Here is a 19,833-nt window from a genome sequence, read left to right on the forward strand (position 1 = left end):
GACGGCAGCGAGGAGACTTGATGAGATGAGAGCGTAGTCGATGACCGTCTTGGAGTATCCTGTTCGAGTAGCCTGGAAAGAGGTCGCCCTCCCAACCCCCTTATCCTTCCCAACAGCTCCGTTCAGCACCACCAAGCCCGCGTCTCCAGCCATCTCCAACATCTCCCTTCCTTCCACCGTCCCCATCACCGCTCCCTTATCCTGGGTGGTTCGAAGAGGGTCGCCAGCGTTGGCGACGAGCGTTCCAGTTCGAACGTTGAAGTCTCCGAGGAGGAGGATGGGTCGCTGAGAGGTGGAGTGGAGGTCGAGGAGGGAGGAGAGTTGTCGAAGAGGGTTGAGACGAAGTGCGATGCTTCGGCGGGAGGAAGAGGGAGGGAGGTAGGCGACGATGATGATGAGATCTCCGAGCTCGGCTACGAGGATGTCGGAGGAGGAGGAGGAGTGTAGCCTGACGGGAAGAGAAGATTTGTACAGGAGACCGACGCCTCCGCTGAACTGGTTGTGCATCCTGTTGACGGATCTGGGATGGTTGAGAAAGAGAAAGCCTGGAGGGGGAGTGATAAGATCAGTAGGCGCAAGGTGCGTCTCGGTGAGAGCAAAGAGATCGAAAGAAGAAAAAAGGTCTACTAAGAGGGACAGCTTCTCGTGGAAGGTGCCGTGGAGATTCCAACTCGCAACACTGAGAGAGGATTCCACCCGCATCCCTCCCTTCGTTGCTGCCCCACCCCTTCAAGCGACCTCTTCCCAACTCGCTAATCTTCCCTCATCATCGAGAATCGCAATCCTGTCTCCACGGATGGAGGCTTTGCCGCCTGTCGCTCGAATCTCCTCGACGCGTTTCAGAGCTCTGCGACGCTGAGCCTGTTGAGCGGGAGTGAGATCCCTCGTCGCCGAAGGTCCTTTGGGAGCCAACGCGTTGAATTCTTGGAAGAATTTGTTAAGGTCAAAAGAGGAGGAGAAGGTAAGGCGGTGGGGGTTGGAGGAGGTGGGAGAGGGAGAGGAGATCGAGATGGGTTTGGGTGCGTTGGGGAGTTTGGTCAAGAGCTCGTTGAGGGAGGAAGGAGACTTGTCGAGCTTGTAGATCACTGCATTGCAGGATCTGGCTCTTCGTGCTGCAACTTCCTCTTCGTTTACATCGTTGCTGGGGACGGGAGCTGGAACGATTTGTCGAGCGACGCGAGGAAGCTCGACTCGACCAGCCCTTTCAACCTCTTCTTCTCGGCGTCGTACTACAGCAAGCTCCCTCTCCAACTGAGCAAGCCTCTCCTTGGCTTCTGTTTCCTTCCTCATCAACTCCATCTCTGCCCTGAGCGTTCGGATCTCGATGCATTGAAGCTTCCTCTCCGCCTCGGAGGTCGCCAGCACCTTCGACATTTCTGTTTGCGATTGAAGCACCGAGTATAGTTGACCCGTGAGTTGCTTTATGAGCTTCTCGGTCTGAGCTATATGATTCTTGAAAGAGGTCTCCAAGTCTGCGAGTTTCGCAGCTTTTTTGGGAGTGGAAGTAGGGTCGACGGGAGGAGAGCTCGAGGATGAGCTCGAGTTCGCGGCGAGGCGGGATGGGACGAATGGAGAAGCAGATTGAGGGAAGTTGGATTTTTGATGAGAGGAGGAGGAAGAGAGAGGGATGGTAGAGGAGGTAGAGGTAGAGATGGGAGCGGAGGTAGAGGCGTTGGTGGAGGTGGAGGGAGTAGCAGCAGTGAGAAGGAAAGATGGCTGAACGAGTTCTGCCTCTTCCATGTCGTCGTCGTCTCTTGAGAGATCAATCTCTTCCGTCATTCTTCCCTTCCCCTTCCCTGCAGACGGAGAATCCCTCTGGGTGTCTATGAGCTTCCTTCGCTTCGGAGCAGAAGGCGAAGCATCGTTGGGCTGAGCGAACGAGCTCGCTCTGCCGCTGGTAGACCTTGAACCAACTCGACCGGCCTCGTCCGTCATCGACGATGTTCCAGCGACTTTGTTGACCGATTTCTTGGGAGCGGAGGGAGAAGGAGAGGGCGTGGGGGAGGACTGGTATCGAGAGGGGGTGCGATGAGCGCGAGGAAGGCTAGGGCGAGCGGTGAGGGAGGTGAGGGAGGAGGAGGGAGAGGGAGGAGGAGGAGGAGGAGGTGTCGAGCTCAAAGGCTCGGGGTTGGTGGATTTGGATCGAGAGCGAGTGAATGGGTAGGTTTTAGAGGAGGGAGGAGGAGAGGGTGACATGGTTTGTTTAAGGCAGAGGTTTAAGGCAGTTTTTGTTGCAGGGTTTTGTGGGAGTTTGGGTTGTCCGAGATCGAGTTGGTTGTGAAGTAGGAACCGTGCTCGAAGTTCTCAACCAAATTCGAAGGACGACGCCGCTCTTCTTCTCCCTCCCCACCATCACCCACTACTCCCTTCGAGAAAGAGTGTATCAGAACCTTCCCGCTACGCTCAAACGCTTATGGTCGCGAAAACCAAGAGCAGGGGCGACAACCGACTTCCCTTCTCGCCAACCGACCCTTTCGCTTCCGATCTCTCTCTCATCTCGACCTCAGCTCCATTCGAGAACCAGAGAGGCTTGCTTCCATCTGAGTGTACGTACGTTTTCTTCTTGTGAGCTGGGACGAAGATGGGATCTGAACATCGGAGCTCTCTCGTGAGTTCGGTTCCCGGAGCTCTAAGTTGACCTTTCTGTTGTTTTTCTTCCAGCCTCACCCTCCTACAGAGCCTCATAAAGATCATCTAGAACAACAGGTCGATGCTCTCAAGACTCTGCGACTACTCTAAAAAGAGGTGTGCTGCCCTTTCGTGATGTTGGTTCTCCTGAGGCTCAAGGTTCGACGCGTCTGTTCTCGTCTCGACAACGATTCCAAGCCCTCGACGGGTGAGTTACCGGACCAACTGTTTTTTTTTTTCCTTCAGATCACATCGCCCATCCTTTCCCTCCCTTCCGTACTCCCAGCACCCTTAGCCGTCCGTCTATTCCCTGTAAAGCAGCTCGTTCGGAAGACCGTCCTTGTTTTCGGTTCACCTCGACGTTGGTTCTGTCAAGTTTTCGCCGTCCTCGGTTCAGTTGCTGCTCATCCGGTGATACCCTCTCAAGTTCTTAGCCTTGTTTTAGATGAAGTTTGCGGCCGTCTTGATCCTTTTCGATAAGAGAACCGAGAACGACCCTGTCATCACTTCACGCCGACCTGTTTTCACCTCTCCTCCTTGGTTCCTTCAACGACCATCCCCACACCCCCCTTCTCTCCTCCCCCTCCCCCACCTCCCCATACCTCACCCACATCTTCAACCATGGTCCATGCTCCCGAATACCTCAAGCGACCGGATGGAGGGCTCTTCGACAAAACATCGGACGCTATCGATGAAGGTGAGCTCCTCCTCCTCTTCCCCCTTCTCTCTCTCCTGCTCTCCCTCCTTTGGAGATGCTCAATCTCTCGAGGCTCATTCGCTTTCCTTCTTGCACAGTCAACGTCCTCAAAGGAAAGAAGAAGGAAGCGGGAAGAGTGAAGGAAGAGGAGGACTTCAGAAACGTGAGTGGACTGGGACGTCGGTGTTTAGCCTCAACTGCTCTCGAAGTTGACGGATCTTCGTAAATTTCTCTCCTTCGACATCAAGTACAAAGATGCTTGCGATCGGGTTCAGAACTTTTACAAGGAGCAGCACGAGAAGCAGACTGTGGAATACAACATGAAGGTGAGCAAGGAAACGAGGTTCGTTTGAAGTTCGTTTAGTCGTCGGCTTAATGAGCTTCGTCCTTCTCGCTCTTCTTTCACTCCTTCTTCAGGCTCGAGAGAAGTTCCTCGGGAAGGTCAACGTCAAGATGTCGATTTGGGAGGCCGTCGAACTGTTGGAGACGCTGGTAGACGATTCTGACCCCGATACGTGAGTTGAAAGCTTGAAAACTCGGTCCGTCTTCGCCCGAACCACTTAAGAATCTGACTCTCGCCTTCCTTTGTTCTCCCAGCGACGTTGGGCAGATCGAGCACTTGCTCCAGACGGCGGAGGCGATCAGGCGTGATGGAAAGCCGGAGTGGATGCAGGTGAGTTCAAGAATGGAGCGAGAACGGGTTCGATTCGAACTCGTCGTCGACTGAACAAGAAGCTGACTTCTTTCTTCCTGTTCTCCTCTAGCTCACTGGCCTCATTCACGATCTCGGCAAGCTTTTGTACTTCTTCGGAGCTGAGGGACAGTGGGACGTCGTCGGGTGAGTCTAGCCGTTATCTTCAAGAAAACGAACGCGTCCAGAATTCCGTCGCCGATCTCGCTCTTCTCTCTTGCCTTTCTCAGCGACACCTTCGTCGTCGGATGCGCTTTCTCCGAGCATATCGTCTACCCCGATACCTGTTCGTACACTCTTCCCCTTGATTTCGGCGTTCTGTGCTGAATTTCTCCTTTCCTTCTCACTTTGCCAGTCGCGTCCAACCCCGATTCGACTCACCCTGTCTATTCGACCCCTCTCGGTATCTACAAGCCAGGATGTGGTCTCACGAACGTGATGGTCAGCTGGGGACACGACGAGTACATGTACCAGATTGTGAGTTCTTGAGTCTTTTGGTAGAGGATGGAAGGGAGAGCAGAGGAGGGAAAGAGACGAGAGAGAAAGACAGCTTCTGACCTCTCCTTCTCTGCTTCCTGTCTTCTTCCATCAACAGTGCAAGAAGCAGTCCACCCTTCCTCGAGAGGCTCTCGCTATGCTTCGATACCACTCCTTCTACCCCTGGTAAGTTCTGCTGTTGAATGCGCCTCGAATTGACGCGTCTCCTTGCTGAACCGTTCCCTTTCGTTTCCTCAGGCACCGAGAGGGAGCTTACTCGATCTTCATGGACGATGAGGATCACAAGGATCTCGAGGCTGTCAAGCAGTTCAACCCTTACGATCTCTACTCCAAGTCTGATGGTACGTCTCATTCCCTCGCTCTTCGTTTCGAACTCTCACGCATCGCTGACTCTCTTCGGTCTCTCTTGATTTGTTCCTTTCTGCCAGACCCTCCGAAAGTCGAGGAACTCAAGCCTTACTACCAAGGATTGATCAAGAAGTTCTTCCCTGACGTGGTGGAGTGGTAGAGCCATCGGAACGAAAAAACGAAACCCTTAACGACCATCCTTCCTCCTTTATGCGCTCAACGAGCGAACGGACTTTTTCACGATTTAGACTCCTTGTAGATAGAGTTTTGTTCTCATCCTCCCATACATGTGCTTCTTCTCTTCTACTTGAAACTGTTCGACCGAGAACGGGGAGGAGAAGGCGGAGGTCGGTCTGATCGGCGTCCTTTTCTTTCCTGCTTCTCTTGATTCCTGAACCTCAAGGAATCGAACATACTTTCCTTTCCTTTCCTTCACTTCCGTCTGTCCATCCCTGTGAACTTTCCTTGCGGCGAAGGCTGCCAACGGAGCGCCGTGAGACGATTGCGTTCTGTTCCTGTTTGACCCACCCCCCCCCCCCCCCCCCCCCCCCCCCCCCCCCCCCCCCCCCCCCCCCCCCCCCCCCCCCGCCCCTCCTCTTTTTCGAGCTTCTGGATTCCTTCCCTCTCCCTTTCTTCTCCCTTCCCTCCAACCCTCATCAGCTCTCTTTTCGCCAGCCATGTCTATCGAACCCAAGAACCTCGATCTCAACGCTGCTCTCGACACCAAGCCCACCAGCAACAGAAATATGACCGGAGAACCGGATAGCGAAACGTGAGCTCAATCGAGATCGCCATCCTTCCTTCCCTCCTCCTCCGCTTCTGCTTCCTTCCCCTCGCTTCTGTCGCCTCGTACGAGTTAGACTCAGGGCTGACCACTTTCCTCTCGACTTCTGATATCGATCAGTTCTACTTTGGACGAGGACGCTCAGCAGATGGTTTTTATCCTCCCTTCCCTCCGATCCCTCCTCCTCCTCGAAGGGAGAGTGAGATGATTCAAGCTTCGCTGGGAACGGAGAAGGACTAAGGGATACAATCACCGGTGTCGTACCTTCATTCTCTTCCGCTTGGTTCGCTTTCCTTCCTCTTGTTCTTCTCGTCTTCCCTCAAAGAAAAAACGTGTAGATTCGGGTGGCCAGCACTCCTTCTCCCTTCTCGTTTCCTCAACCAAAACGAGCTAGGGAGGCTCTTCCACGATCTGTTTCCTTCGGCTCTTACGACTTCTTACCTCTCGCAAGGGGGTGAGATACTCGAGGCCTTGGATTCAGGGAGGAGAGTTGAGGTTTGACTGGTCTGAGAGAGCGTGCGACTCGAGGACGTCTTTTCCGATCTCCGCTCACTTTTTTATTTCTCTTTCTCTCCTTCGACGGAGAGATAGAAAAAAAAAGCTGAAGAGAAACGAAGACTAGAGTCTGCCGAACCGACTGAACTTGATCTAGTTAACACTAGCGGAAGAAATCCTACACACGGAGTTGTCTCCCTTTTTCCTTCTCTCCCCTCCCACTTAGCCTAGACCATCCTGCTCTACCCCTTCTAGCTTAGACCTTTTGTGCTGGTGCTCCTTTGGATCTGACTAGACCTCTCGTGTGGAGCGAGGGGTCGCTGCGAGACGACTTTCTAACCGCAGCTCTCGTCGCGTCTCTCTTCGTTCAGGCGGATTTAGGTTACAAGCAGGCGAGTCGGTTTGCCCTTTGACGCCTCTCAGAAAGCTTTCCGTGCTAACCTCAGCCTCGCTGGTTCTCTTTTTCAGTCTCTCAAGAGGCAATGGAAGTTCGCCGAGAAGTGAGTCCGTTCGAGGCCGAATCGTCGCCTTCGCCTGATCGAGCCTGACTTACGTTTCTTCCTTCCTTCCAGCTTCGCCGCTTCGTTCTGCGCCATGAACTTTATCGGAGTCACTCGGGCTATCTTCTTCCTCGGAATCGTACGTTTAGGAGCGGTGTGGGAAGAAAGAGGAGGTGGCGAAGGGTGGGAAGGGAGGGTTAAGTTTCCGACGCGTCTTGCTGATCCTCCCTTCCTTCCTTTCCCTCCCCTTCAGCTCGCTGGAGGCCCGAAGGCGATGTGGTCTATGCAAATCGTCTCCATGTTCCTCATGTGGAGTAAGTCTACGGGTTTTCAGGTCTGAAAGTCGAGGAGACGCAGTCCCTTTCCTCCCTCCCTCCCCGCCTCGTGCTGACTCCCAGGTTCTCTTCCGAAACGTAGTCACCGCCGCCGTTCTCGCAGAGATCTGCTCTGCCATCCCACTCTCTGGATCGATCTACATCTGTTCGTTCGCATTTCAGTCGTCGATTCGAGCGTTCGCCTCAGTTCGAAGCTGACCGACGCTCTCGTCCTTTACTTTGTTTTCGTTCTCTCAGGGGCCGCCGAAGCTGCAGGAAAGAAGTACTCAAGATTCGTCGGAATGCTCGTAGCTTATTTCGCGTGTACAGCTTGGGTCAGTCTATCTTTTCTTTGTTTCCGTCGAGGCCCTCCTCGCTTCGACTCCTCCCTGACCATCCTGTTCCTTTCTTTCTTGACGCTCTCAGATGACCTTCTCCGCTGGAAACATGCAGGTTTGTGTTTACTACGTCATCTTCTCGGAAACAACTCAAGAAACTGATCTTCGTCGTTCTCCTCGTAGACCACCGCCAACTTCATCGTTTCGCTTCTCACCGTTTTCGAGGTCGATTTCCCTGGAGGGCTCTCGACTTCCAACGTCAAGTTCCGAGTCATGGTCTGGGGAATCTCTGAGGCTCTTCTGAGTGAGTCCTTCGCCGAGCTCTGATATCGAAACGAGCACGGGTTGTTGACGAGTCGCTTTCAGTCCTCGTTATCGCCCTCAACTACCTTCCTCCACGGGCTTACTCGTGGGTCTTCAAGGGATCCATGTTCCTCATGTTGCTCGATTTCCTCCTCTGCTGTGAGTCCTTTGAAAGCGTTACGTCTTTCTCTCCTCGTTTTCCTTCGCTCACCGTCTTCCTCGCCTTTTTTCAGTGATCTGGCTCCCAATCGGCGCTGCTCGTTCCTATGGCATCAGATCTGCTTCGGAAGCCTTTATGACCACCTACAACGGAACCGGAGCTCCCCCTGCATGGAATTGGTGTATCGGTTCGTCCAAAACGACACGCTCTCTTCGTTTCGCTCGCTCGAACCTGACTTCTCCCCCTTTTCCGCTTCTCCAGTCTTCATCTGTGCGTCTCGGTCTCTTCGACTCGACCCCTTCTCAGTCCGTTTTTGACCTCTTCTTTCCCCTTCAGACGCTACTGGACCGCTCATCGGCTTCGATGCCAGTGGACACGTCGCCGAGGAGACGAAGAACGCGTCGACCGTCGCTGCTCGAGGGATCTTCACCTCGGCGATCGCTTCAGGTCTCGCAGGATTTGGAGCTACGCTTCTCTTCCTCTTCTGCACTCCTCCCATCGATGGTTAGTGCCTTGTCAAACCCGTCGGCCTACGTTGTCTCACTCTTCGAACCGCGTCGCTGACGTTCCGTTCCTCTTCACTCTCTCGACCTTTCCAGTCTGGATGACCTTCACCAGTCCCCAGCCTTTCGTCGAAATCTACGCTCTGGCCTTCGGAAAGGGTGGCTGCGTCTTCATGGTGAGCTCAGGCTCGGGAAGTCCAGACGAGAGCGAACGTCGATCTGACCTCTCCCTCAAAATCGTCCTCCATCTCTCTTGCTCAGACTGTCCTCGCCGTTCTCGGTCTCATTGCCAACTCATCCATCGCCATCGTCGCGTCGTCTCGACTGGTAAGGCTCTCTCGTTTGTCCCCTTTACAAAACTTCACTGACGACGCTTCGATCTGTTCTCTCAGGTCTTCGCCGTCGCCAGAGATGGAGTTCTCCCTGGATCAGCGTGGGTCGGACGAGTGACTCCCGATGGACGTCCCCAGAACGCCGTGACCGTCTTCTACGTCTTCGGGGCGGTCCTGCTATGCACGATTCTCCCCTCGAACGTCGCCTTCACCTCTCTGGTCAGCGCTGGCGCGATCCCTACCATCGCCGCTTACTCCCTGATCGCCCTCTGTCGACTCTTCGTCACTCCAAACGAGTTCAAGCACACGAGGTTTGGATTGGGCAAGTTCGGGAAGCCTTTCTGTGAGTTTCTCTCTTCGCCGCCTTTCGCCTCGTTCTCGTAGTCTGATCCGTGCCAGCGCTGACGAGTTATCCTTGCCCACAGACCTCATTGCTGGTATTTGGAACGCTTTCCTCTTTGCGTGAGTTCGAAATCAGCTGCTCGACGCATCGACGATTCTCCTCCCTCCCCGATCCCGATCACTGATCCTCCGTCCCCCCTCATTCAGCGTCCTCATCTCGCCCTTCGTGTACCCTCCTAGTGCTCCCAACTTCAATTATGGGCCGGTCATCTTCGGGGGTGCGTACCTTGCTGAAATATCTGCTTTTCTTGTGCGCTCGTTTGCTCGTCGCTGATCTTCTCTCTCTCTCTCTCCCCTCTCACTCTCCTCCAGCGGCCATCATCTTCGCCATCGCCACCTACTTCTTCACGCCCGAGGAGAAGTGGCTCAGGCAAGGGCTCGTTGCCGTGAGTCTTCTCTCACCCTAGATACGCAACCTCTCTCTCTCTCTCAACTCCGAGCTGATCTCGTCTTTCCGCTCTTTCGCTCGACAATTCTTCTCCAGAACATCTCGAAAGACGTCGCTCGACCTGTCAACTCTCAGCACATCTTCACCCCCGTTCAGGAGTAGACTGGGTCCACCCCTTTTCGCTCTACGTTACGACTCTCATCAGTCTTTAGATCTTTGTTCTCGTCCTTTCAACGAGCAGGTCCAACCCTGCCCCTCTCCTCTCCTCTCTTCTTTCGTTCTCCTTTTGTGCCCATGACTCCTCGGTTCATCTTAATTCTTTGTCTACCTCTTTGCCCTCTCTTGAGTAGTCTTCTTTGGTCGTTCGATGGGAATCGTCTCTTCCGTTCTTCGTCTCTTTCTCCGACTTCGAAGCGAACAACGCGTCGTCTCGGTTCTCGTCTGCTTCTCTTCTTTCTCTTCCTCTCGTCGTCAAGAAAAGCCCATCAAGAATGCAAAGCGAAGACGAGACCGCCTCTAGCGTACCAGTGAAACCATGAAAACCGAACCATTATGCAAAAGGTGGAGGAGTCAAAAAAAAAAAACGTAAACGAACCGAAACGAGAGCGAAGAAGGCAAAGGAGAGAGAGAGGATGGCGCGTTATGGAGAGGTGATACGTAGAAAAGGTAGTGTTAGCAACAAAAAAAAGGTAAAGCGAAAGGGGGAGAAAGGATGGATGCGAGAGAGAGAGAGAGAGAAGAAAGAGTCCAAGAAAAAAGAGAAAAAAGCCGAATCGTCGTAAAAGAAGAGAAGAAAGAAGAATGGAATCGAAACCGTATGTGGTGGTACAAAAAGGGGGGAGGAGGGAAGATCAGGCGATCCGTCGTTGTTGTTGCTGTTGACCGAGAGCGGCTCTGTTGCAAGTGCGAGAACGAAAAAAAAATCGGGAGTCAGCGACGCGTCTCGACCCCCGACTTTTGAAGCGAAGAAGACGAAGATCAGGCAACTCACCTCCTCGGTTTCCTCCCCATCTTCATCGCCTCCTTCATGAACACCATCGCCACCACACTGTCCAAAAAAATGAACGAACCGAGTCGAGTCAGTCCAACTCTGGTCGACTAGAACTCGAAACACTCGATGGTCTCTCACTCACATCAACTGCAAAAAGAACCACACCTCCAACACGCCCTGAACCCACTTCCTACCCACCCTCTCCATCACGGTCCCCGGCCTCAACCTCGCCAACCAATCGCTCGGTCCATCCGTCGGGGCACTCAACAACCTCCTCCCTCCGAACCCTCCCCTCTCTCCTTCCACCATCAAGAACTCCTCCTCCTCCTCCCCTTCTTCCCCCTCTTCCTCCTCCTCGTCGTCGTCGTAAGGTCTCGTCGTCCCAAACGGCGAACTCGGCTCCAACGCCATCCTCCTCTGCAACGCCAACTCCCTCCTCGTCGGCGGTCTCAACACCTCCTGCGCCAACGGATCCCTCCCTTTCTCCACCGCCTCCCTCACCCTGTTCTGCCTGAACCTCAGCCTCTCCTCGTACTCCTCCAACGACGACAACTCCGGCTCAGGATAGATTGTCGTCTCGAACGGATCGTCCCTCTGTTTCGGCAGCCAGAACGACGGAACGAGATCCCAAACGGACGTGGTCGCTCTCGTCCTGGTGGGTTCCAACCTCCGACTGGTTCCGTACATGTCGTCGTCGTCGTCTGCCCATCGAATGGGACGTTGGTGGACTGCTTGATCGAGGAGATCGAACGTGTGGGAGTCGGCTGGAGGGGAGAGGACGAGGGATCCGGGAGGGAGGATGGGAGTGGAGGTGTCGAGGTAGAGACCGTCTTCGGTTGGGGTGAGAGCGAGGTGGACGGATCGGAGGGCTAGTTCAGAGGAGCTGGCGTGGTGGACGAGGGAGGTGGAGGGGAGGTAGTGGGATGGAGAGCCTTCGTCCGAGGAGGAGGAGTAGCCGTCCGAGTTGGACGCGTCGTCGTCTTCCCATTCTCGTTCCTCGGAGGGTTGGTGGTTGAAGAAACCACTGCCATACTGAGATCCAAGTTCGCTTCCAAGAGTCTGACGTCCTCCTCCTCCTGCTGCTGTTCTTCCTCCTCGACCTCTCGACGTTGAACCCTTCTTCCCCCAGCTCCCGAGAGATCGAAGCGAAGACGGAGGCATCGCAGCGAGTCGGATCTCCCTCTTCCTCCTCGGAGTCAACTCTCTCCTGCTGCTCCCCGAAAGTCCCTCGTCGTCCGACTCCTCGTTCTGCCCTCCCTGCTCGTACTCGTACTCTCCTCCTCCTCCAGCAGCAGCAGCAGCAGCAGCAGCCTCGTCCTCCCAACTTCGACTCGCTCTCCTGTTGCTCCTCCCCTTCTTCGACGGCGAACCCATCCCCATCTCCTCCTCGTCCTCCTCGTCTCGAACATCCACCCTCAACTTCAACGGACTCCCTCCTCCTCCTCCTCCTTGACCGAAACGAATCGCCGTCGGACTAGGCGTCCTCGACTCTCGAAGATGGTGCTGCCGATCCCGATCCCGTCGAGTCGGAGAAGAAGGTCCTCCTGCTGCTGCTGCTGAAGGTCCCGGAGAGCCGTTGGCCGGGGGGAAAGCGAGAAAGGTGGAACTCGAAATCTTCTTCCTCAGCTTGCTGGACTCGATCATGAGTCGGTTGCCTGTGGCTGAGCGGAACCGAGCTGAGCCGGTGGTGGACGACGACGCGACGGAGAACGAGGAGGGGGAAGCAGGAGGAGGAGGAGGGAGGTGGTGGGTTCGGTTCGGCGACGGGGAGAGTCTCTGTTGCTGAGGGGAAACGACGCGTCGATGAGGAGTGGACGAGGAGGAGGAAGGCGACGAGGAGGATCCGAACGACGCGGTGGGGTTGTTGACATTGACGTTGAGGTTGGAACCCGACGAAGGCGAAGTCGAGAAAAAGTCCAACTGAATCGCAGCCGTCGAAGGTGATTTGCTTCGTTGATCCAACGCTTTCCTCCCTGCCGCTCCCGTCTGTCGACTCGGCGTTCTCCTCTCCGTCGTTGCCGCTTCTTCCCTTCCCCTCTCCCCGACGTCCAACCCAGCTCTCTCCACCTCCCCTTCCAACACGTCATAAACCCCTTCCAACACCTCCCCTTCCCTCTTCGCTCTCCTGATCCTCCTGTCCATCTCCTCCCGCTTGACGGTCATCTCCTCGTTCGCCTGCTCGAGCTCTCGGATCTTGCCCAAAAGCTGCGAAACCAGAGCGAGCTCGGCTGCGGTTCGAGGACGGGACGCGTCTCCTCCTCCAGAGGTGGACGACGACGCTGTTGAAACAGGAGTCAGGCTGAGGGTGGTGGTTGAGTTCGACCTGAGCGGGGAGGAGAGGACGGAGAGGGAGAGGGAGAGGGAAGGGCCGAGGAGGGAGATGGATCTCGATCGAGGGGAGGCGGGTGGGGAGAGGGTGCTTTGGGAGGAGTTGGAGGAGGAACAAGTCGATCGTTGGGAGGAGGAGAAGGGAGGCAGTGGTTGTGGTTGTTGTTGACTGAGATGAGCCGTCGGCGAAGGCGTTCTTCTCCCTCCCGCTCCTCCGTACCGATTCATTATCCCCACCGTCGCCAAACTACCGTTCTCTCCCATCCTCCTCCTCCTCCTTTCCTCTTCTTCCTCCTCTTCAACCTCCCTCTTCAACCTCCTCCTCTCCCCCCACCCTCCATCCCCTCGACCTCCCTCCCTTCCCCTCCCACTCGCCGCACCCTCCCCACGCATCGACACCTTCTCCTCCAATTCACCGTTCCTCTCCTCCAACTCTCCGTTCCTCTCGTTCAACCTCTCGAGATTCCCTCTCAGCGCTCCAATCTCCTTCTCGAGCTTGCGGAGCTTCTTCTTGCCCTCGTGGTCGGCGTCGGACGTTTCCGCCTGGAGTTGCTCGAGCTGAAGGGCGAGCTCGGTGTTTTGTTCTCGGAGGTAGAGGATCGCTTGAGGGGAGGCGGAGAGGGAAGGCGTTCGAGCGGGATGGCGAGAGGAGGTGGGCGAAGAAGGGAAGCCGCCTGAGGAGAGGGTCGAGACGCGTTGAGATCGGGGAGGGGAGGAGGGGACGGTGTTGTTGTTGTTGTTGTTGTTGGTTGAGGAGAAGGAGGAGGAGGAACCTCCGCCCATCGAACTTCGACTTGAAGGTCTTCCAAACACCCATCCTTGATCTCCGCTCCCTCCTCCTCCTCTCGACATCATCCTAGCCGACGACGACGACCGTCCGTACGAGTTGGTAGGCGTCGTTTGACGACTGGGCGAGAACCCTTCCTCTCGTTCCTCTGCTTCCCGAGCGGCTTCTTCGTCCTCTCCGTTGTCTGTGAGCCACGAAGGAGCGTTGGAGAGGGACGGACGAGGGGTTCTGGTTCGATGTCGTCGTTGGTTGGGAGGAGGGTGAGGGGAATGAAGAGGGAACGAGGCGAGGAGGGATTCGTGCTTGGTTCGGAGGGCGATGTTGTTCTCGAGGAGGGATTTCCCAATGGCTGCTGCTATGCCGAGTTCTATATAGAGTTAAGAGAAAACGCAACAGAGGAAAGGAAGAGTCAGTGTCAACTTGTAGAAGTAGGAAACTGAATCGATTGACGGGAAGAAACGTTGAGCTCGGTCTCCCTCCCTCCCTCCCTCCCTCCCTCTCTCTCTCTCCCTTAACCCTTTCCCCATTTCTATACAATTCCCTCCTTAACACCTTCCCAGACTCGCAACAAAAACCAACAGCTTCGTTGTACTAACCTTTCTCCCTCTCCCTAATGACCCTATCCGCCTCGATCAACAACCTGTCCAACTCCTCCCTCGACCGTTCTTTCACCCACTCTTCACTGATCACTCCTCCGTCTTCTTCTGCTCCTTCTCCTTCTCCCTCCCTAGCAACCAACCCGTGAGCAAGCCCTTCCGCGTTGGCTCCGTCGTGAAGGAAGCCAACGAGCAGCTCCAACTGCGCTGGATCGTCGGTTGTTGACGTTGACGTTGACGTTGAAGCGGGAGGGGAAGTCGGGTAAGGAGGAGGAGGAGGGTTGTTGTTGTTGGAATGGTTGGAAGGGAAGGGGATCTTGTCGGTATCGTTGTTGTTGTTGTCGTTGTTGTTGTTGTCGTTCTTGTCCGAAGCTCGTTTCGTTGGGGAACAAGAAGCAGAGCTCGTTCGTTCCTCTTCCTCTCGTCCCAAAAGCAAACTCGTCACCACCGTTCCAGCTTTACTCGAACTCGAAACCGAAAGCGAAGACGGTTTCCTCGTATGTCCTCCCTGTCCTGGTGCTTGGGACGACCTCGAACGAGAGAAGTTGGGAGGACGAGGACGGGGAGTGGAAGGTGTCTGATGAAGCATTTCCCGTTCTCGTTCTTCGTTGGTTGAAGGGAAGAAGAAGAAGAAGGAGGGGAGTGGGCACTGAGCTGTGTCTCGCCAGCTGAGGACGAGATAGAGAAAAGGGAAGGGGGGAGGCTGTTGTGGTTGGTTGGGAGCAAGAGGAGGGAAGGGAAGGGAGGAGGGAGTCTGGAAGGAACGCGCGTGATTGTCTGGACTTCGCTCGGATCGATCGAGGACTCCAGCTTTCTCTGTCTTTTGTTTTGTTTTTCTTTTTTCGCGAACTCAAGAAGACATCCCGCGCGTGCGTCGGCTCGTTTTTCCTCATATTGCGAAAGCAGAAGAAGGTTTTTTTTTTTTTCAACTTTCAGCCAAGATAAGAAGAAAAAAGACGCGTCCAAAATCTCAATCCTCGCTCCATCAAGACTGTTCCTCCCGCCCCTCCTCCCCTGCTCCTGCTCCTCCTCCCTCGTTCGTCGTCGTTGAAGTCGGAGCAGCAGCAGCGTTCCCCTCCCCCTCCTTCCTCTTCTGGATCTCCTCCCGAATGAACCCAAACAGTCTCGCCGCCTGATCCTTCGAGTCGTCCTGAGCGAGCGAGACCAGCTTGTCCAGGAGCTGCGATCAAAGGGAGGAGAGTTGGTTAAGGACTAGGACGGACGCGCACCCCGATCGTCGGGAACGAAACGAAAACGTCTTGGAAAGAAGACACGGGTGTGCCAAAAGGAGAGAGAGGGGGAGGGAGGGAGAAGGGGACGAACCTGTCCTTGAGCACGTTGGAGTTCCTCGAGGGATTTGGCGTAGCGTTCCGTCTGTTACGAGATAAGAGGGGAAGAGAGCGGGGTGAGCGAAACGAAGAGGGAGAAGGAGAGGGAGGAAGAGACGACGACGACGAAAAAAAGGAGGAGGAGGAGAGAGGAGAACGAACCTGGTTCTCCCTCTCCCTAGATTTCTGATCGGCTTCTTCTACTAGCCATCGAGCTCTGTACGACGAGGTCGAAAGATGCGATCCATCGAAGGTCAGCTCAGTCTTTCGACGGTTAAGAGCGAGAAGATGGAGAGAAGGGACTCACTCCTCCGACCTCGCCTTCGAAAGCAGAACCTCGAGCTCCTTGGATCTCAGCACCGCCTCGAACTGGGTTTCACGAAGCTCATACTGCCGAAGGACGGTTTTGAGGCGTTCTCGGACTCTGTTTGAAGGCAACCAAGGGGAGAGGAGAGTCGGTTCTGGAATCGAGACGCGTCGAGAAGAAGAGAAAGGAGACGTACACGCTCTCGAAGATGCTTTCCAGTTTGGCTTTGGCTCTGTGACAACGACACATAAAGGGTTTGAAGTGGTCAGCTTCAGCCTCCAGAAACGGCAACGCCAACGAAGCAGGAGCAGCGAACTCACCTCGTCTTCTCCTCCGCACTCCTCGACCCGCTCCCTCCTCCTCCTCCTCCTCCTCCCAGAACCAACGTCCCCAACGACGGACTCCCCGCCACCACCGTCGAAGCCGATGACACAGGCGTGTTGGATCCTCCTGCACCTCCTCCTCCACCTCCTCCTCCACCCTTCTTCTTCTTCTTCGACCCCCCTCCACCCAAAGGCGTCGCCAATCCAGCTGCCTCCTCCTCCTCCTTCGCCGCCAGAGCCGCCGCTTCCTCCTCCTCCTCCGCCTCCAGCAAAGCTCCCAGATCCCTAAACTCCACCGCCCAGATCTCATCCCTCTCCTCCAGACCAAGCTCGTCGGGCGTGCTCTCCTTCTCTATCACCGTCCCAGCGTGCGAGAAGACGAACTCGACGCCATCCGCGCCTGCTTTGGAAGGAGGAGGAGGAGGAGGTGCTTTGTGTTGCTGCTTCCCTTTGCCTTTGTTGTTGTGGTTGTTGTTCTGTGAGGAAGAGGCGATGGGGTGATGGGAGGAAGAAGGAAGAGGCGAGACGGTGGTAGCGAAGGTTTGGAACGCTCGTTCGAGGGGACGGTTTCGAAGGACTTTGACGAAGAGTTCTCCGTGAAGGATGGAGGAGATGCGAAGGGTTACGGCTGTTGAGGTGGAAGAGGCGGGGTTGGTGGTGATGGTGGTGGTGTTGGAGGAAGAGGAGGGTTGAGATGGAGGGGATGGAGAGGCGAGGGAGGAGATGGGCTGAGGGAGAGGGAAGGGTCGACCGGGTCGGGAACGGACTGAAGCGACTTCTTGTTTGATGGAGTCGATCTTCTGGGGAAGAAGCCGGATGATGGGAAGGGTGAGGGAGGGGAAGAGTCAGCGAAGAAAGGAAGTGTGGGAGGAGAGAGCCGAGGAGAAGAGGGAGGTGGAAACGAACTTCGGTACGAGCGGTAGCTACCAGATCGGAGAGCTTCTTGTTCTCGTCCTGGTGAAGTGAAGATGAAAGTCAGGTTCGGCTGGAATCTACGAGCAATCAGGAATGGATTGTGAGCTCACCTGAAGGCTTTTCATGTGCTGTTCGAACGCGAGGAAGGAGAGTCGAGAGGTCAGCTCGCACTACGAAACGCTGAGACCGCAAAAGAAGCTCGATTCAACTCACTCTCGTCAGATCCTTGACTTGAGAGTCGAGCTTCGTCTTTCCCTGAGTAGCCTTGGAGAGATTGAGCTTGGCGGCTTCCTGGAAAGGGCGAGCAAGAGAAGAGGTCGGAAGGACAAAGGTCAGCCAGCTCGCAGAAGGCGAAGACCGAGAGAGATCTCCTGCAGGTCGAGAGATAAGCAACGAACCTTCTCCTTCGAGAATCTAGATCTCTCCTGGATATGAACTCGTTCTTGACGTTTCATCTCTTGGAACTGAGGCGGAGAAGAAGGAGGAAAGGGAAGGAGGAGGAGGAGGAAGAAAGGTGAGCTCGACTCAAAACTCTCGAGACGGAGGAGAGTCACCCAGCTCCAAAAGCATGAACTCACGAGATCCATGTACTTGACTTCGAGCGAAACATGATCTGTAGCCTCCTTGACGGCTTTTCGAGCTTCGATGGCTACAAGAGGGGGGGGGGGGGGGGGCAGAAATGGGAGGATGGATTGATGAGCTCGAGCTCACCTTCTTCTCTTACCGATCCTTCCTTCTTCAGCCTGTCTCGCGAAGACAACATGGCTACTCACCACTCTTCTTCTCAGCTTGATCCTCTGCTGACTCTACTCCCTCCAGAGCGTTGATCCTGGCTTGGACGAGGTCGGCGTAGACTGCAGGATCGAGCTCCTTCTTTGTCGGTTTACCGTTCGTTCTCGAGGTCGCCAGAGCAGGAGCTGACGAGGACGACGAGACCGGAGCGTTCTGCTTGGTAGCAGCCATTTTGGAGGAAGATGGGGGAAGAGGCGAGCTGTTGTTGACGAGAGGAGAGGAAGTCGAGCGAGGGAGGGTCGTTCCTGAGGAGGTTGAGGAGGAGGAAGGAGGAGGAGGAGGGGGAGGAGGAAGGGGACTCGTAGGAGGAGGGCCGTTGGGAGGAGGAACGTCGGGTCGGGTCATAGAAAAAGAAGTGAGGATTCGAGTTGGGGTATCTGGAAGGCTGCTAGGCTGCTCTTGAAAAGAGATTCACTAGAGGTCCATCGGGTCGGAGGTGGTGTTGAAGGAAAGGGAGACGGAGCTCGTCCGAAATTCGAGAGGGTCGGGTTTTGGGCTCGACCTTTCAATCAACTACATTTCCCCTCCCAACGATCATCCTCTTCTATTCAAACTCTAATTCAGATGGTTCTCTTCAACTCTTCAGGACCTCTGGTTCAGCCAGATATGGCTCTCGACAACGTGAGCTTCCGTTCTTCCCTCCCTCGCCTCCTCATCGCCCCGCGCTGACCTCGCCTCTTTCCTTCCAGTTCCTCGAGAGCTTTTGGACTTCTAAAATGGAACTGGCAGAGTCTGCAAATCCTGATTCCAAGCCTCATGTCCTACCATTGGCGAGGGTCAAGAAAGTTATGCGAGAAGATGAAGACGTGCGATGATCTACGGTCCGTTTTCCTTGAACCTTGCGAAGACGAAGGCAAGGTGAGTTTTCTCTTTCCTTCTTCTACGTCTCGATCCTCCTCCTTTCTCAGGTCATCAAGCGGAGGAAAAGAGGCAACATTGTCCATCTTGGCTACGAAAAACTAAATCCAAATGTCCTGCGAACTGATCTCGACTAATGCAAGAGCGAAAACGTCGCTTCTCGATCCCGTCCAGCCATCAACGTTCTACCAGACCCAACCCTTGCTCTTCAGAGTAGCAATGGCAGCAGCAGCGATAAGAGAGTGAACCCGGGTAGTTGGGTGGATCTGAGAAACGTGAGAGGAGGAAGAACGTCAGCTTCGAGCGATGCGGGTGTTTGTCGACGCGACGCGTCGATTCTAATGTGTTCGTATCTCCTCCCTCCTTCTGGCTTCAGAAAGCGCTATCTTTCCAACCACCTGGTATGAGTACCCGAGCTGAACTCACCGTATCAAACCAGAACCTCTCCCTCTCGTTCTCGCAGAGAGTAAGAACGGGTGCGACCCCTTCGACGCTCACTCCCACAAGGCACTCGACTCCCAAGAAGTCAGGGTTGAATCCAAACTGCTCGGCGTTATCCTGAACGATCCTCCCGATTGTGAACAGGTCGGTGATAGCGGTGAAGGGGTGGTACTTGTCCTGGTCGAAGATCTGGAGGAGGGTTTGCTGGAGGGAGAGGGTGAAGGCTCCCAAGAACGCGGAAAGCTCTGGGTTGGCAGTGACGGGAGGGAAGTTGACCGAGAGATCTGAGAGCAGATAGAGGGAAAGAAGGGGAGCGATGAGGCGAGAGATCAGTCAACGGAAGATCCAAAGAGGGAGCGAAGAAAGACTTAGACAGGAAACAATCGAAAGAGGACGAGAAAAGAGTCAGAAACAGGGAAGCTGACCTTGGAGCTTGGAGGGTGAAAATGAGAATATGATTGGCACCTGCTCAAACGAAAAGACGAGAACATTGAGTTCTTGAACCAAAGGCAGAAAAAGGCGAGAGAGAGTGGACGCGACGCGACGGACGAACCTGCTTTCCTCAACTTGTGTACTCCTTGAGCGATGTCGTTGGCCGTATCGACGCCAGTGATGAGAGCTCCTCCCGACGGATCGTTCCCTCCCCTGAAGATGAATAGACAGAGTCAGCACTGCGGCGGGGAACAGGTGTGGGAAGAGGACGCACGAGAAAACGATGTGCAGCGACGTGTGAATCCGATCCTTGGCCACCGGATCTTCGAGGTAGGAATCAATCTGCTCGAGAGT

General features: G+C 55.0%; 7 protein-coding genes across 7 annotated transcripts; 3 read left to right on the top strand and 4 right to left on the bottom strand.

Moving 5' to 3' along the window:
- Positions 1–17: 17 nt before the first annotated feature.
- On the bottom strand, positions 18–507 carry BDY24DRAFT_415663 (uncharacterized protein; the record flags this gene model as incomplete). The annotated part of the gene is made up of 1 exon (XM_076643476.1): positions 18–507. A coding segment is annotated over one exon (490 nt), but the record flags the coding sequence as incomplete, so codon positions are not given.
- A 222-nt stretch (positions 508–729) lies between these two features.
- On the bottom strand, positions 730–2,196 carry BDY24DRAFT_415664 (uncharacterized protein; the record flags this gene model as incomplete). Its single annotated transcript, XM_076643477.1, has 1 exon — positions 730–2,196. The coding sequence occupies one exon, from the start codon at positions 2,194–2,196 to the stop codon at positions 730–732; it is 1,467 nt and encodes a 488-aa protein (XP_076496335.1).
- Positions 2,197–3,148: 952 nt separating this feature from the next.
- Positions 3,149–5,169, top strand: BDY24DRAFT_390771 (inositol oxygenase). The gene is made up of 11 exons (XM_076640717.1): positions 3,149–3,325; positions 3,424–3,488; positions 3,574–3,651; positions 3,743–3,840; positions 3,923–3,998; positions 4,090–4,163; positions 4,247–4,302; positions 4,372–4,493; positions 4,612–4,679; positions 4,752–4,855; positions 4,943–5,169. The coding sequence occupies exons 1-11, from the start codon at positions 3,250–3,252 to the stop codon at positions 5,020–5,022; spliced, it is 897 nt and encodes a 298-aa protein (XP_076496336.1). The 5' UTR covers positions 3,149–3,249; the 3' UTR covers positions 5,023–5,169.
- Positions 5,170–5,448: 279 nt separating this feature from the next.
- Positions 5,449–9,773, top strand: BDY24DRAFT_390772 (amino acid/polyamine transporter I). The gene is made up of 21 exons (XM_076640718.1): positions 5,449–5,634; positions 5,767–5,797; positions 6,513–6,533; positions 6,610–6,641; positions 6,714–6,780; positions 6,895–6,955; positions 7,059–7,121; positions 7,214–7,290; positions 7,382–7,408; positions 7,477–7,597; positions 7,660–7,755; positions 7,830–7,943; positions 8,018–8,026; positions 8,093–8,260; positions 8,356–8,435; positions 8,521–8,586; positions 8,652–8,934; positions 9,017–9,053; positions 9,141–9,211; positions 9,306–9,379; positions 9,478–9,773. Exons 1-21 carry the CDS (start codon positions 5,540–5,542, stop codon positions 9,541–9,543), a joined length of 1,659 nt encoding a protein of 552 aa, XP_076496337.1. The 5' UTR covers positions 5,449–5,539; the 3' UTR covers positions 9,544–9,773.
- Positions 9,774–10,072: 299 nt separating this feature from the next.
- BDY24DRAFT_75022 (uncharacterized protein) lies at positions 10,073–14,978 on the bottom strand. The gene is made up of 4 exons (XM_076645106.1): positions 14,084–14,978; positions 10,515–13,854; positions 10,373–10,429; positions 10,073–10,275 (listed from the first exon to the last, which is right to left on the bottom strand). The coding sequence occupies exons 1-4, from the start codon at positions 14,670–14,672 to the stop codon at positions 10,233–10,235; spliced, it is 4,029 nt and encodes a 1,342-aa protein (XP_076496338.1). The 5' UTR covers positions 14,673–14,978; the 3' UTR covers positions 10,073–10,232.
- A 9-nt stretch (positions 14,979–14,987) lies between these two features.
- BDY24DRAFT_441855 (uncharacterized protein) lies at positions 14,988–18,196 on the bottom strand. The gene is made up of 12 exons (XM_076644641.1): positions 17,730–18,196; positions 17,535–17,605; positions 17,355–17,420; positions 17,170–17,247; positions 17,067–17,084; positions 16,948–16,995; positions 16,039–16,841; positions 15,915–15,950; positions 15,719–15,835; positions 15,574–15,628; positions 15,407–15,457; positions 14,988–15,263 (listed from the first exon to the last, which is right to left on the bottom strand). Exons 1-12 carry the CDS (start codon positions 18,091–18,093, stop codon positions 15,069–15,071), a joined length of 1,902 nt encoding a protein of 633 aa, XP_076496339.1. The 5' UTR covers positions 18,094–18,196; the 3' UTR covers positions 14,988–15,068.
- A 116-nt stretch (positions 18,197–18,312) lies between these two features.
- BDY24DRAFT_415669 (uncharacterized protein) lies at positions 18,313–18,563 on the top strand (the record flags this gene model as incomplete). The annotated part of the gene is made up of 2 exons (XM_076643478.1): positions 18,313–18,369; positions 18,438–18,563. 2 exons carry the CDS (start codon positions 18,313–18,315, stop codon positions 18,561–18,563), a joined length of 183 nt encoding a protein of 60 aa, XP_076496340.1.
- Positions 18,564–19,833: the final 1,270 nt, after the last annotated feature.

The sequence above is a fragment of the Mrakia frigida genome (genome assembly GCF_051309035.1).
Source record: "Mrakia frigida strain ATCC 22029 unplaced genomic scaffold BDY24scaffold_17, whole genome shotgun sequence".
Classification (NCBI taxonomy): Eukaryota; Fungi; Basidiomycota; class Tremellomycetes; order Cystofilobasidiales; family Mrakiaceae; genus Mrakia; species Mrakia frigida.

Coding starts and splice junctions, on each gene's coding strand:
- BDY24DRAFT_390771 (XM_076640717.1), top strand. CDS start 3,250: ATGGTCCATGCTCCCGAATACCTCAAGCGACCGGATGGAGGGCTCTTC. Junction 3,489..3,573: donor AAGAGGAGGACTTCAGAAAC/GTGAGTGGACTG, acceptor TTCGACATCAAG/TACAAAGATGCTTGCGATCG. Junction 3,841..3,922: donor GACGATTCTGACCCCGATAC/GTGAGTTGAAAG, acceptor TTGTTCTCCCAG/CGACGTTGGGCAGATCGAGC.
- BDY24DRAFT_390772 (XM_076640718.1), top strand. CDS start 5,540: ATGTCTATCGAACCCAAGAACCTCGATCTCAACGCTGCTCTCGACACC. Junction 7,598..7,659: donor AATCTCTGAGGCTCTTCTGA/GTGAGTCCTTCG, acceptor AGTCGCTTTCAG/TCCTCGTTATCGCCCTCAAC. Junction 8,935..9,016: donor CAAGTTCGGGAAGCCTTTCT/GTGAGTTTCTCT, acceptor CCTTGCCCACAG/ACCTCATTGCTGGTATTTGG.
- BDY24DRAFT_75022 (XM_076645106.1), bottom strand. CDS start 14,672: ATGCTTCATCAGACACCTTCCACTCCCCGTCCTCGTCCTCCCAACTTC. Junction 10,430..10,514: donor TGGTTCTTTTTGCAGTTGAT/GTGAGTGAGAGA, acceptor TTTTTTGGACAG/TGTGGTGGCGATGGTGTTCA. Junction 10,276..10,372: donor ATGGGGAGGAAACCGAGGAG/GTGAGTTGCCTG, acceptor CACTTGCAACAG/AGCCGCTCTCGGTCAACAGC.
- BDY24DRAFT_441855 (XM_076644641.1), bottom strand. CDS start 18,093: ATGACCCGACCCGACGTTCCTCCTCCCAACGGCCCTCCTCCTACGAGT. Junction 17,248..17,354: donor CTAGATTCTCGAAGGAGAAG/GTTCGTTGCTTA, acceptor CGCCCTTTCCAG/GAAGCCGCCAAGCTCAATCT. Junction 15,264..15,406: donor TCCAACGTGCTCAAGGACAG/GTTCGTCCCCTT, acceptor CTTTGATCGCAG/CTCCTGGACAAGCTGGTCTC.